The sequence below is a fragment of the Helicoverpa zea genome, chromosome 18, assembly GCF_022581195.2.
Source record: "Helicoverpa zea isolate HzStark_Cry1AcR chromosome 18, ilHelZeax1.1, whole genome shotgun sequence".
NCBI classification, from domain to species: Eukaryota; Metazoa; Arthropoda; class Insecta; order Lepidoptera; family Noctuidae; genus Helicoverpa; species Helicoverpa zea.
Window position 1 is genome coordinate 6906483 of NC_061469.1, and position 16236 is coordinate 6922718.

Below are 16236 nucleotides of genomic sequence, written 5' to 3' on the forward strand. Positions count from 1 at the left end.
GCAACGAAGCTTGCTGTTACTGTTTGCAATATAAATTGTGTGTTGTTTATGAACCGGTTACCCATAAACACTAATATCATTGATGTGTTCACTAATTATGCACAAAGCAATTGCATAATTTATGCATTGGTTACCGTTAGCGGAAACTGTTCTCTCTAAATAACATTAGCCACTAATACCTTCTAAATCCAAAATCGATGGAAATCGTTGTTTGCGGATAAAATAAACGAAATTAACGATGAATTGGCATGAATTGATTTCGTGTTAGTGAACTAATTAAAACTGCAAATATTTTGTTAATTATATGAATAAACAAATACATAGGCACATAGGCACTGGACAGCGACTGCCGTTGTGAAAATATAAACCTAACTCACTACTCTACAAACAATAGAATGATTTTACAAGTACCTAGAGGATATTGATGATCGTTATCATAACGTGGTGGCTACCAAGCTAATGCACACCTTGAGTATTTTAATGTGAATCAAAATATCCATTTTGGAGTATGCTCTCTCAATACACTGCGTTCGAAGGTGCTTAGGTAGCACCAATTTGCAAACAACTGAACATGAGTCTAAAAGCTGAAAATCCAAAAAGCAATTGTCCGAAGACCGGTGTGAGTAAATTGGGTTCGGTCATGGAATTGAGTTAGAACGCTATCGTGTGTTCGAAAGTTCCGACCCTTTGTCGTGTCATCAAACTGCAAATTGGCGGTAGCTACCGCTGCCGTAGATGGCTGCCGGCCAGTGCGCAAATATCGGCGTCCGACAAATAAAACATGCGTTGTATAACATTGTTCTACGATGACGGTATAAGCCACAGCTGCTGTTACAGTAACTTCATTATTGTGACACGTGTCATCTTCCAAAAAGGAGAAATAGTGAATGTTTACAGTGTTTTCATCCTAGCGCATTTTCCGCGCAAAACAAAACCGAGCGTATTCGCGCGACACATTCCGAACGACAAAAATTGTCGCGCGGTTTGAATGTCATGTCGTCCATTGTGGTCGACTAAAACCAACCTCTGTTCCTTCTAGACCTCTTTGCGTACAAGGGCCGTGATAACTCTTTCAAACAAACCCCTTGCAGAAAATATAGGAACAATCATAATTGACCTATACTCTGATGCCCTGAAGCTCGATTAGGTATTCAATCTTGTGGCAACGTAGCAGTTTCATTATTAATCAAGATTATTTCGACAAAAGTTTTCATTCGGCAATTTATTCGGTTAGTGTCGCATTCCGCTTCCTTAAACTGCATTACCTGAACGTGGTCTGTGTACTATATAGTACGATGTACGTTTGTATGCGTCTGTTTAACATGCAATGTAAATTGTTGCAGTTAATGGAGGGAAGCCAACCGCTTAATGTCACTTGTAGCTAAGTGCTCAGCTAGCAATCTGTTTCTATTGTATAGGAGGCTGTTTACAAACTTCGAGACAAGTAAAATACGATGTTGTTATAGGTTAATTTTAATTTTAAATAATAATCACTCCATCACTTTGTCGCATACTTGATCAAAATGAAATATAACGATACTATTCAGTAAGTATATGATTTTGGTTTGTACTTTGATTGTGTAAACAACACTTTGATTGTGCACAAAACATCAAATATGAAGCAATAAAATAACAAAATGACTCAAATTAATTAAGTTCGACATAGATACCAAATGAATCCTCACTAGGTTTATTAGCAAAACACACGTAGAAACTCGTCACTAATGAAAGGCAATGGAGTGGGCCTCGACCACCATCGTCTGGCAGTTTGTACCGCCCAACTGGCACAGGTTAATCAAATTTTGACACGAAACCGCGGCACTAAACACACGGAAAATGTCAATATGGATGATGCCCAACTAAATTGTAGGAAACATACGAGTTGAGACTAGTTGGCAAGTTCGAGTGCACCAGTGCTACTGTAAGCTACACATAAGTTTTTGTTTGGAACTCCAGTTTGCTACCGATACCCGAGACGGAACGTCGATTTCGTTCAACTTTAAAATGGAGACTTTATTTCCGTGTGTTTTGTTCGGTCTACGATACGGCTACGAAGCCGTGATTTATTAAGAGATCATATGACATTTTGGAACATGATACTTGTGAATCTTTTATTGACTCAAGCTGAGTATCAAAATAGATGGTCTATTTCATTGTTACATATAAAGAAATGTTACATATTTCTATATTTCTTTAAAAAAGAAATGTCCAATAGAGAACCATAAAGTAGGTTCTCAATTAAAACCAAAAACTCACGCAAGAGAAAACGTGGGGAAAGCTAGTTTGTTAATAACTTGGTACCAGTATAAGGGTCACATGACTTACAAGGAGTATTTACGCAGTCGAGTTGGCGTATAAGTTAATGAGGGAACTTGAGAGATAACCTCCCGCCCGCATCTCCTCACGTCACTTCATACAACTTCCTTAAGATGCGTCTCAGTCTCAACGAGTACTGGGGTAAAAAGTGTTTTGAACTTTTAATTAGGCGTTTCTATTTAGCGGTAATAAGGATGTGTAGTTATTGCATCACATCGACTTCCTACAAAGTGTTCATTCATGAGAATGAGGGACAAAATCATCATTATGTTTTTTGAAAATTCTAAAGCTTTCATTATTTTCAGTTGAACAGTTCTACACGCTGAAATCATTACCTATTTCTTCTACCCTTTTGAGCTGTAATAAACCACTTCAAGCAAAGACTTCAGTACTGTGATTTGTCATCAATATAAGCCACAAGGAAAAGCCAACAATGGCCATCCAACAGCAATATTTATGATATTACTCGTGTCGATGGTATCAGGTTTCGAGACGTCCAGCAGACATTGTCGTAAATCAATCGCGCGGCCTAAACAAACTCGTATAACAGAACAAACAGATACGCAATATAAAAGAATGATAATGTCCGAACAAACTTTCTTCCCTACAATAACATATGGCTGCCAAGATTAAAGGTCGCAATGTCATACATTTATACAAACATGTATTTTATTTTATGTAGAATTTCGTATCAAATATTATACGCCATTGTTGAACCATTCTGATCATGACAATTTTCCGTACACTAACTGCGTTGAAATATTTGCCAGAAGTTAAACAAACAATTTAAGGAAAAACAATAGGTAACTCGTAATGCGTAAATTGCTAATCCCATTATTTTATTTATCTTTAAATACTACAGGACAAATCCTAACTGCACGGTGATCAAATAAAGACCGACTATTAATTCAATAACTTTTGGTAGCTAGTTAAAATTATTATTAGTATGGCCCTTAAGGCCGTAATCCGCACTCCGTAGTCCAGACTAAATCCAATTACTGCGCGTCGAGCAAGCCCACAGAACAACGAATTACATAACTTCGCCATAACATAACAGCACTAGTTATTTTTGCAAATATTCGTATTATTTTTGGGCATATCGCGAGAAAGGAGGAAGAGTAATAACTCCGTGTAATACAGTGAAGGTTTTTTGTTATTTGGATAGGATCCTGTTGGCACGGACTATGGAAACATGACGAAGTTTTTTCAGTTGACTTCTGCGTGATGATATCAACTCGTGCATATTTGCGGGAAAAGGAGTAGAAAATTGAGGACTGAAAAAGTTTTACTTTACTTAAATATAAAGTAGAACTGTCTAGAATTCCATTACTTCAAGCTTCCGCAATTTATCTAGTAGCAATTTATTGAATTGAGGAACCAACTTTTTGAAATATCAATATTTTATTTGAAAATGTAATTTAACTGAAATAGCCTTCTGCGCTGAGTAACGATAACTAACCTAACACTGAAAATTGACAGTAAGTTCTTCTTTTTTTGTACAATATTTTTTATTCTTAACTTGAAGCCAAAATATAGCAGTCATTAAAATATTTGGAGTGCAGTCTGCAGATTTGGCAGGTCTAGTAAATTGCTGCTCATGTAGCGGCGAGGCACTAAACGCCGCTGGGTCGAGGCGAGGCGCGAACTCTTGACTCGAGAGTCAGCGCGTGACTATCAAACGCGCGACATGCAATCTGCATCGACATTTTGAATTTCGAATTGCGAATTCAGTTTGCATGATTTTTTTTTTGTTTTTACGGCCAGTAGGTACTGGATAAAGAGGTCGGCCAAGTAGATAAGAATCAAAAACTTTTTGTTTGCATATTTATTTGTCTAGGAAAAACATTTTTCGCTGACTTCAATATGCCCCCATACAACATTCTCATTTACTTACTGAAGTAAATACTTCGATAATCCGAGGACACACGACTATGTAGCTCGCCAAATTTTTCAGCAAGTTCAGCAAAGTCCGACATTTGCAGCGATCAGCATAAATTCATCTCATCCAATCTTTTGTTCTCGATTCGAAATCGACAAATATTTGGAGAGGGATTTGAAGTTCTTTGCCAATTTCGGTAATTGATATAAAACTTGTTTTAATTTATGTAGCTTCACTTTTGTTTTTTGAAGTAAACAAGCAGATTTGCTTTCTTTCATATCCCATAATTATGCAAGTACAACTAGGGTACGACCAATATTTAAACTGCGTGGTCCATTTTTTACGTATGAGTACAGTGCCATCATGAATTTAGGTATACTTCGGACACACGGAAGCATCGCAAAGATAAGCCAGAATGAACTTTCTCCAATCTTGGAGTGAAGTAAGACTTTTTGAAGCTTTATAGAACTATAAGTAAATATTTTCTTACACAGCAAACTACCTAGTCATTTAGAGTTAGGTAGACGAACGTGGTTAGTACCTAAGTACCTACGAGTACATACGATTGAATCGCGCGCAGTTCACCAAGTAATTAATAGATCGTTTCGAGAACGTTCGTAATTGGACGACTGTCGAGTCGCGAGTTGATTGCTTCATATAAAAAGGTGTTGATAGATGGCGCGACGAGAGGTTCTGAATATTAATGGCTGTCATTGAAGTGGTTTTGTCTGCTCCCATATAAAAAGCTCGAATTTAATAGAAAACTCGTATAATTTGATGGCAGTTTTGTATTCATAGTTATTGCCGTATACTACATAGTACAGAAGCCTGAAATAATGCTCTTTAGACTTACTCCATTGCTGTTTAAAGGGCCTTTATGTCAGTTACGAGAAGAGGTATTAAACTCAAATAGTGTAGTAAGCGTATTAGCTTTGCTTAATTTATGTATCTGACTGCTGAATAAATAATATCTTACTGATGTACAAAATAATTTCAACAAAATTTCAAACGCGTATTACGCTTTATTAATATTTTATGGAAAACAAGCTTTAACGTTCTTTGATGAATAATTTCTCGTAACGATGTTAAAGCTTTGTGGAGACTCCGTTTGAGAAGTACTAAAATGCTTATGTCAAATGTTAGCCAGAATTATCTATCCAAAACTCGTAATGGCCATCGGCGAGTTGGCACACACCACAGGGAATAGACGTGACTTTCCAAATTCCAACTATCCCGTAGAGCTTTATATTACGACCAGTCAGACCCACGGACGTACTTTGAACATTAAACAGCTGTATTAATTTGGCCACCGCTCTATTGACACATCTACCAGTCAACTTGTACGTTTAAGATAAGTTTGCTATAGGTACTTACGTAGTATAAAGATTATGGCATAATATCAGTACCTATTTAAATATAAATATTTAGTAATAACCAGGTGACGTCTACACGAAAATGCATTTCCGCTACTATGAGTTATATAGCTCTGAATAGGTAGGAGTTCAGATGCGGCTAGATTAAATGAGATCCTTGCATTTCAAAATCCGTAACAATGAAATGCTTTTAAATCCATTAAACAGTGGAGTACATTGATCAAAGGGCCGGGTGCAGGGTGAGCGGACGCTGTCCCCGCGCGCGACGCCGCCGCGACGCGCCCGTCGCTCGGCCGCACCGCACGGAACTCAATCATTAGTGTGCTCACTCAATGTGAAAGCGATTTTATCCTCGACGACTCCGCCCCTTTGAAACTGGCGCAATATTGTCGAAATCAGGAAAACATTTTACGAAAAAAAAATATTGCCCGAGACGCGGCGAAGAAAATGAGGACGGAATGCCAGCAGCCAATCGAGCGAACGAGTCTCGGTGGCAATATGCCTTCGCGTTTGCGTTATCGATGACGTAGCCGGCGCAACTACTCCCGCTGTAAACGTAAACGAGCGCCGAGCGGGTAACACACTCCTGCCGCCCGCGGTTGTAAACTCGACAGACTCAAACAACTTCGTTACAACTCCGCTCTGTTTTGTTTCTGGCCTGCAATATTAGTTTTAGTCAAAAAGCTATTTTTCAACCCGCCGTCGAAAGGCTTGTAAAGTTTTGTAATTTCGTTAATTCGTACTCAACGTTTCGTGAAACCCTCGTTCAGGTTCTTAGATTGAAGATAGACTCTCGTGAAATATCGCGAGGGAACAATGCGATGATTGTTAAAACAACATCAATCGAGTATTCGCTGCGTAGATATGATTGGGGCTGGTGGAGTTATTAAATTAATTTATGCGGACTTGGAAATGTAAATAAGCCCGTCTGTTCCCATTACAAAGTTTAGAAAGTAGAAATAGGAGGACATTAAATAAAAGTAATGTTGTTGAATTCAGTGTTCCCTTCAAGAGTATCTAGCTAAGCGGCTGGTTGACGTTTCCCAGTCTCAAAGGCTGGTTATTACTTACTTTGGGGAAAGTATAAGCATTGCTACTCAATGTGACAATGCTGCAAGCCTTCGAAACCGCACACTCCCATTTGACAGCAATGTGGAGGAATTTTTGACTCTTTTAGTTTAGATATAAATACTTCTTTTATGGCATATGTTTCAACATAATATATAATCAATATAATAATATATTCAAATATGAATGTTGTGTTCAGGTGCTGATGTTCCCAGAAGAGGGGTGGGCGCGCAGTGCTTCCTCCTCCTACTGGACCCTGCAGCCGTGCTGGTGGCGCCGGTCACGTTGCAAGGTCGTCGAGGTCGCCGGAACCAGGCGGTGAGGGTTTTTAAATTAAATCCATCGCGCCTTAATACGCCTTTTTGTTGCTAATGTTTCCGCTGCTTTAAATAAGAATAAACTATATATGTAGGTACGATAAAGTATTTGGTTTCACCCTTCTGAAATGCCCCAAACTATTTAACAGTCAGTAGAAACTCTTCACCAATCATTTCTGAACTGTGATAGCGTACAAAAATGCATACAAAAGTCCCTTTGAGCTTGTCAGTATTAATTGTAAAAGTCAGTAGGACTAGCATTAACTTACTAGGTAGGTACTTACTCTTCTATAATATTCTCCATTAGTGCGGCAGCTACTGTGCAAAGCGCCAAGTAGGTTTTCTGAAGAGCAGGCCGACTTATTTTCGCGAAACAGGAAAATAAGACAATGCAATTTATAAAACCGCGGTTAGCTAAGAGATTTTAGCAAAAATCTCGAATAACAATTTTAACAAAACGGGGATTTAAAGTGAAAAATATAATTAACGCTTCCACAGCCGAGAGGAAACATTATATCATGTTTGTTGCACGTTAACGTGCTTTTCGCAATTAACCGGCGTGGTTCAGGTGAGCTCGCTAAGCCGTTGTTTGACAAACGGCGGGAAGTGGTCGGCGCCACTATCGCGCGATCGCGCCGCCATGCGCCACTGAGAAGTGGCGCGAACGTGCCGTAAATAAAGATGGCGGATGCTAAAGGGCTTAGTGCGAATGAGGTGCTATTTATTATCACACCGCCACAACATAAAACATTTATTTAATGGCAGCTAAACAGCTTTATTTTGTAAATTAGACGGTTTTGTCGATGTTGCGGATCCAAAGCTGAATAGCGTAGCCACTACTCGGTCACGTTGATAAGTTCTCTTTGATTGCATCATCGACATTAATCGTAGTTGGCATTACGTTAAATACAGGATTAAACTGAAACATATAGGTTGCTCTTTCGTACAACCGGGAAATTGTGGAGAACAAATTGGTTGGAGAAAAACGTCGAAGCTGCGAGGCGACAGTTAAACGGGGGCAGTTAGCGTTAATGATTATTGCCAGCCGTCCCACTACTCTGCCTCAATGAGTTGTATCTCACGATTCTCCTCTCAGATAGCTTTGTGCTTCCGCGTATTGCCGATGTAGATAATGCTCACAATTTAAAAGTAAATGTTTATTACGTTTTCTTAAAAACTATGTACAGAAGCATTCATCTGACGAGGTATTTATTTACCTATAAAGAGTACATTAAAATTAATCAGAGATGCGATTTCGCTTTTATTATCTTTCGGGCTCATCTTCACGCACTAAAATAAATGAAGTAACGACCAGATTTGGTTTCAATGGTCGAGCTAATGTTACAAATAGCTGTTTCAGTGGCGCTTTACACAGTGTTCGGGAGTTCCGATTACAATAACATTGATATAAATATTCTAAAAGGAACTTTGCCAACGGAGGCTCTAATTTCGGAAATGTCAATTTAATTTCGTTTAGTCCGGAGAAAGTAAGGTCAGAGCACGCATAAAGGGATTTTAATTTGGTGGTGGGTAGTCAGAGGCGAGAGTGTTCAGGACTATTATAGGGCGGTGGCCATTACAGGGCCGTTAGAGGCTCGTAGGTACGTGTTGGATTCGCGCCCTACTAACTGGGATACGTGACCGGCATACGACACCTCAGCCTTCCTAAATGCATCAGGAACACTCGAATTTCCAAGTTTACACGTGACTTTTTCTCTTCAAATTAGTTTGCGTAACTCGGAGACAGTTTGACAGTTTGTTCGGTTACTCTTCAGCGATACGTCACCTTTGCCGGAGGGCGTGCGAGATAATTTGATTTGTTTTTCCTTAATCCGAATACCGTAACTTATTTTAGACATTCATCTTCTAAAAGTAGGTAGGAAAATCTTAGGAGTAGAAGGCAATTTATCACTAGGTACAACGTGTCCGATGTCGTAGAGCAAATAATTCCTAGGGGCAGTAGTTATGAGGCAGTGGAGCGTAGATAAATCACCGCTTGTCTGCGGCGTATTACAAGGTGGCTGCGGGCCGAGGTGAGCGTCTCGCACTAATTCTCGCAGCGGTGACAAACGGCCGCCGATGTCACACATTATCTGTTGGACCTGCTTCTAAACAAAGGTCTACCTTACCTTCTTATTCCACAACTCTTTAAGGAGTAAAACACCTTTTTTCTTTCCTTTCTATACAGTCGTCTATACTTTGGGGACCATTTGTATAGGGTTTTGGCGTGTACCTGTTAAAGCATGTTGATAACCACTGATGATCGTTGCAGGCACAGCACTCACGCTCGCATGGTGATAAGCGGCGCCAACGCGGTCTACATAGTGGGCACTTTCAAGCACATGGGGACTGACGCTGACTTTAAGGTAAAAGAAACACTTTTCTCTCCTACTATCTCTCTGGTCTCTCTTGATCTTCCTTCTCTTATATTCTTTGAACATAATGTAATAAACTGAATACCTCCTTCCTGTTTTCTGTCTGAACGGAGTTGCCCAATTGCTTTCTTGAAGTTTTTACTGCGTCTAAAAACAAAGCCTGATATAAAATAATCATTCTTCCACCAGTTATACCTGACGACGAACGTGACGCAGGCAGACTTCAACATGGGCTACACGATGACGGGCACGCTGGAGCGAGGCAGTCGCTCCTCCAACACCTTCCAGATGACGCACTTCGCGGTGCTGCGCCGCTGCGACCATGATGCACATCATCTCAAGAACGCCTAGCTCTAGATATACTGGCTGAAATATTTGTCTGATTGACAGGAACGCCAATGGCCGTTGATTTTCAAATAAAGAATCCCTTTTTCGATATCTGACAGAATTCGATGAGACAAGAATGTTATTCTATTATTTACTCCATAACATGTACACAAAGAATTTCTATGTAATTTAATTAACAAAGCTGTTGGTTCGAAACTATAAGAACTAATCTATTTATTTGCATAATTCTAAACAAGTAAATCTGGTGAGCTTATTAATCAAATTTAATCAACGATAAATATTTTACATCAAAATCATTGTAGGTGTCGGTCTCGAATAGATTGCTAGTCATTATTATAAGATTATATTGCCAAGCGATATTGTGATCTCGAATTTTAGATGTTAGACTTTAAGTAGTGACATTTTCTAATTCGGTGTCTAGATTCTAGTTATCGTCTAGATTTTTCTAATTACTTAGCATAATATTTAGGCATGGATTACAGTTGTAGATGTAAATAATTTACTTTTAACATGTACAGCCGCTTTTAGTGTTAGAAGTAGAAACATTTATTAATTATTTTTATAAAAAATCTAGTTCTTATCTAGTCATTATGTAGAACTTAATTGTATTTTTTTCTATTGTGTAGGTAGTTGATTCCAATGTCAGCATTTGTAAGGGTAACTTCGAATAAGTAGGATGTAAACTGCGTGTTTTGAACGTAACCTTCTTTGTCTAAACACGATGTAAAATGTAAGCCAGGAGTCACATGTACCTGCTTAAAAACATGTTAACTTTTAATGTAAGCTAATATTTTGCAATGTTTAATGCTAATGCATTATTTTTAAAAGTTTCCAGCTCATCGAAAATATTTTTCATAAGTCAAACGAAATTCATTTAAAAATGGCTGTGAGCGGAATTCTGGTGTAGCTCCCCCACGGTTCGCTGAACAAAATAATAATATATTGGTCCGACGTACATCGGCCGGACTCGCTGCCCTACATACCGCAAAATATTAAGATATTTTGTTGATGGCCGCACCTTACTATTGAATCGTGTGTTACATGTGTAACACCTTTCATATTGCGAAGCGTAGAATATAATCGATAGCTAGCAGTGTGTTCAAGTATGTAAGAACCGCGCGCCGTCAGCCCTATCGCTAAGTTCCTCTACCGAAAGTATTACACTAAGTAGCACATACTTAAGTTTTAATTAGTCTACTCTAAGTATAAGTACGTGTTAACGATAAGGTATTAATTGTAAAAGGGTGGTATAACACAAACGTCCAGTATCGCACTCCCTCCAGTGTTTACACACATCATTTTTGTACAAAGTTACGAGTGTTTTATAGCTACTATTCGGCTATATTTACTAGTGTACGGTAGAGTGCATTTAACAGATTTTACTCGCCTCGTAATCGTGAATTTTATTCTACTCGTATTTCGAAATGTTTTTGCCGACCGTACATAGGCCTATTTTCTGATATCCGCGAACTATTTCATGATAATAAAATCCATTTTACAATAAAGCTTTTGTAGTCCAATGACTTAACATCCATTAGGCAATATCTATCAGAATTGGAAATTGGGAAAATATGTTTTGTTTGTAGATAATAATAATGCCTGGTAGCGAGTAAAGTCTGTTAATATTCTGCTTTCATTGGCTTTCATCAAACATTTTAAATGACGGATAGTTCTTGCCATTAGAAGGAACACAAATACGTAGTCCGTTTCATCCACTTTATTAAACTCCACTGATGTGGTTTAAGTATTTTAATATACGTAACTTTCACCATAGTTTACTTAATGAAGATGATAATTCTGGTAGACCGCGGGGATTTCAGATACCTATCATCGGTTACAAAATTTACAAATAAAGCCATGCTACATACTTATATGTAGATATTGATGGTACCGAGTTGGCATTATTTTGTGACACAATAGTTTGACATTTATAAAAATTATTGAACGAATAAAAAAACATCACACTCGTATTTAACACGGTACCTATACCTTCGCTCGATTTTGAACTGAAAAATGGCGGCGCTAACATTCTCACGTAGACACATAATTTAGGATCTCACTGTGATCCCCGACTACTAAATAATGAGCTCACGCGAAAAACTTATCGTCCTAAATCACTAAAGATAGCGCACATTATTCATACCCCTTCGTTGAGTTAATAGCGATGCAATTTATTTATTAATATTGGCTACATAGAAAACTAATCTGCAATGATAATTCTGTTGGCTCTACATAAATATGCAAATCATACACCCGCTACAAATCCCTCTTGGGGAACAAACGGTTTCCCTCCTCAAGTATTGGGCTCACGATCCTTATTGCCTAAGGCTAAGTGTCCACCTGCGGAGATGACGAAGCTCTGACAAACGTCCAATTCCTCTTTTCAGCGCGTTTGGACATTTGGACAAATGTCCGAGCAACTTAAATCGATCGCTACAAAGAATTCCACATTTTATGTTGCGAAGCATTTGTCCAAATGCCTGAATGTTTGAAAGGCATACTTTGGTTGTGAACATTTTGTGTTTCCAAAATACGTAAACTAAGAAAATACATTTAGCAGCTTCCTCTTGCTCATTATTCATGACTTCTCTTAAACTATTCGTAATTACATTTAAATGTATTAAAGTATTAGTGTAAAGCAAGTGCCAAAGACAATTTAGGGAGCTTTTATCATAAGTTTCGATTTGATATTAAGTGATGATGATGTAAATAAAAATTCGCTTCAAATTTTAAATGTTGTCTTTCGTATATCGGGATGACTCCAATAAATTGTATAAAAATTCAAACGCTTTTCATTTACCAACATTTTTATTTTCCCCATCCCCACACATATATTAATCAGATTTTAAAAACAAAATAACGAAAACCTTAGTACCATATTTTTTGTTAGTTAGATGAAATAAAATACACGAGGAAGTCTAAGTTGACATTAGATCCTTGCAGTTAGTGTGTGCGGCCACACAAAGCACGCGGAAGTGTGTTCACTGCCGGCTCGGCCGCGTATAATGCAAGCCCCAGCATACCGGCACTCAGTGCACACTCGGAACTTGCGCCATGTTCACTGATAAAGTGGTGCTGATCACTGGCGCCAGCTCCGGCATCGGAGCTGCTTGTGCATTACATTTCGCCAAGTGCTCCGCTACATTATCATTAGTAGGCAGAAATTTAGACAACCTCACCAAAATAGGCACTCAGTGTGAAAAACTAAGTCATCTCAAACCACTCCTCATAGTCGCTGATTTAACATCGGAAAGTGATATAGAAAAAATCGTCACAGAAACTGTAAGTAAATATAACAAAATTGACATCCTGATAAACAATGCCGGAATAAACTGTGTGTCAGGAACAATCACGTCAGCAGAGGCTTACGATCGAGTTATGGCTACCAATCTGCGCGGCACGTATCTGCTCACTACTCAAGTGACGCCTTACTTGGTGAAATCGAAAGGGAACATCGTAAACATGTCAAGTATCTTATCCAACAAACCTCTGCCGATCATGACACCGTACTGCATGTCAAAGGCAGCCATCGATATGCTTACAAAGTGCACTGCTCTACAATTAGGTCCAAAAGGAGTAAGAGTGAATGCTGTGAATCCGGGACCCGTGAAAACTGAACTATTCAGAAGGGCTGGTATGAGTGATGCAGATTGTGACAAAATGTTTGTTGGCATCGAAATGAATAGCCCCTTGAAGAAAATAATAAAAGGGGAAGATGTGGCGGAACTAGTAATGTTCCTAGCCAGTGATAAAGCAAGTTGTATTAATGGAAGTTGCTATGTCATCGACTGCGGACTCATGCTGGGCGATGCCGGCAATTTGTGATTGATGAACGAATAAATACATATTAATGTACACAAAGAGCATTTGATTATTATGTGTTTCAATTTACATCATGTTGTCGAGATAATTCCCAACTTCCCGTGCTCACGAACAAAACATGTAACTGTGATAAGTTTGTTGAGAACTTCTATGTCTCGACGATATTCTCCAGAACAAAAGCTTGGAATATTAAAATATGTAACGCGGTATATCGAGCCTCGTAATAAACAAAAGGCCTACGCGGCATACTACTGATAAAGCTTGTTGGATGCTCCCTCGCGTTTCATCGAGGCTCGTTTAGATTGCAGCGACAATTACATTACAGTGTTTTCTCTTTAATATATCTGTTCTTTTCTGGTAATGGCGGGCAATATATTTACTTATCTGGAATACGTAATCCTTCCCCAGGTGGGTCGCTAATACCGCGTTATCTTGCGTTAATTTCCCGCGCATTATCTCGCAAATTGATTGTGCTCCCTGCAACAGCGCTGAAAATTAAATTATAAATAATAACGCTGGGGACGTTAATGCTTTCAAAAATTACCTGGATTTTTATCTCGTTATTAGTCTTCCACAAAATCTTGCAGCGAGAAAATCTTGTCAGGTATTTTCTTTAGTGCTCAAAAGATAGTGTAACTTAATTTTATACTGAGCGTAAAAATGTTAGTAGCGGAATATTTAAACGTTAATATTCACATAGAGGATCTTCTAATTAAAGTTCTCGGATTCCTAGACTGTAACCGTAATAAAGTGTAATTTCCAGCTACAAGTACGTAATCCGCAACAAGAGTAACCTCGTTAGGCGCGGGGGGCGGGGGGCGGGGGCGGCGCGCGTTATACGCGATTAATATAATTCCCTAATTTATACGCGGCGAACGTTACTGTACGGGGTTCCATTGTTATTGGGCCAAACCGCGGCTTTCAATTACGCGCCACTCACACAGATATTACTGAGCTCGCTAACTTTGTCAATGAGTGTTGTAATTGTCTTTCTTTCCACCTTTATTGTCGCGTGTTTATCGGTTTCTCATCACGTTTCACGGGGATTTATCACCCGGTGTGCCTTCAGCTACTCTTTGGTGAGAGATTAAAGTGAAGATACGTAAATACGTTTACTGTTGCGTGCTACCTAGACTTTTATGTTTTTTTTATTGTAATTAATTTTATGTTTTAATTTAAAACTATAAAGTTAAAATCTCCTCATTAACTTGAGAGATACGTGTGCAAGCTCGACATTGTATTTTATGAGCGTTGTTTCGTTTTGTTTTATTACTGTACTATAATAATTAATGGAAAGTAAAATTAAATTAATTGCAATGGTTTTCCTGATAAATAATGATACCCTGACTGACCGAATCTACAAAAAAGGTACAACATATTGTTACTCCTTTTAAGTTCGGACAACGTTCAGGCAGTGAGAGCGGCTACATGAACTTTTAGCGTACTAACTCACTAAATAAATTATGTAGATACATCTATAAACATGCAGTTTGGTTAGACAATGCAGTTAAGAGCTCGTTCGTGTCACGTGCCACGTATAAACAGTAAACAGGAGTGAAGCGATTAGAATAGGATTTATAAGTCATAAATGTAAGCGACGTTGCAAGCTCACGTCGATTGCATTACTCGTAACATTCGGCAGTTTGTGTTCCTTTATAAGCCCCGTGATAAACTCCTGTAGTTGCTTCTAGTTGGGACTTCGATGCATTAGTGCACTTAAGTATTTAGTTGGCAGGTAACTTGTCAACTGCACGGGTCTGTGGTGCTAATGTTTTGATAGTTCTGATATTCGTTGGAGCTTTGATTTATTTCATTGTGGTTAGAATGAATATGTTTGCGTACCGGATAAATCCGGATCAAATTGTTATACAAGTACAGATAAAACGTATAATAAGTATTGACTAGATTTATTTCTGTTTTCAAATCTCCGCTAGATACTGAACACACATAGTTACGAGTATTACCACCGCGTCTTTGAAATATAAAATATATTTGTACAAATATTCGCTATATAGTTGAGTAGCCGCTATGCAATATCAAAAAGAGATTACCACGGAAGTATCAGTGTATCCCGAGAGTCGAGCCAATGATCGGAAGTTGCACTAGGTCGCATTATCGGACATCTACTTTGCAGAGCACGTCGGCCTGTCCTATTTGCTGACAGTAATCTTGAAGAGTTGCCAGCCCGAGCCCGCACAAATATATTGGAACTCTTAACCCCCAGAGACCGGCCAGTGCGGGTTGTAGGTGATCATTTCTTGTTTTGGCACTGACACCAAACTATTTCCGACCTTATGAGCAAGTGTAGAAGGCTGCAATCCCTTCATCAACCAGCTAATATTTGTTTTGATAGGAAAGGGATGTGCAATCGAGAGACGTCTATTTAAAGGGACAGAAGATCGTTTTACTTGTAATTTGTATTGCGCGTGTTGGGAATGTATAAATTGCAGCTACGAGGAAAATGTTATGCATATGCATAAGTTAATTAAGACGGGACGTAGAAAAGATACAGAAACAACTGTAAACGGTGTCCTTTCTACTAAAGTTATCTTTAAGTTTGTCGTTCTAAGTAGTTTTAAGTGTTGTTTCTCTGCTCCAATGCTAGTTTTGGACACTAATGCAACACGAAACATGGACGTACAATTTAAACAGCTCGATGTGGCAGTTTCTGTGTCCTACATGGAAAATGTTCACCGATGAAAATGTGACAAGGTTCCTTTTAGTTTTCTAGTTATATT

General features: G+C 38.6%; 2 protein-coding genes across 2 annotated transcripts in view; both read left to right on the forward strand.

Moving 5' to 3' along the window:
* The window catches only part of LOC124638929, a 30394-nt gene extending 17964 nt beyond the window's left edge, over nucleotides 1-12430 (forward strand). Inside the window, exons 2-4 of the mRNA XM_047176085.1 lie at nucleotides 6836-6954; nucleotides 9226-9319; nucleotides 9518-12430. Coding sequence (XP_047032041.1) covers nucleotides 6836-6954; nucleotides 9226-9319; nucleotides 9518-9679 — 375 coding nt within the window. The 3' untranslated portion in view covers nucleotides 9680-12430. The remainder of the gene's footprint in view (nucleotides 1-6835; nucleotides 6955-9225; nucleotides 9320-9517) is intronic.
* A 300-nt stretch (nucleotides 12431-12730) lies between these two features.
* LOC124639005 (3-oxoacyl-[acyl-carrier-protein] reductase FabG-like) lies at nucleotides 12731-13502 on the forward strand. Its single transcript, XM_047176213.1, has one exon. The coding sequence runs from the start codon at nucleotides 12731-12733 to the stop codon at nucleotides 13499-13501; it is 771 nt and encodes a 256-aa protein (XP_047032169.1). The 3' UTR covers nucleotide 13502.
* Nucleotides 13503-16236: the final 2734 nt, after the last annotated feature.

Coding starts and splice junctions, on each gene's coding strand:
- LOC124639005 (XM_047176213.1), top strand. CDS start 12,731: ATGTTCACTGATAAAGTGGTGCTGATCACTGGCGCCAGCTCCGGCATC.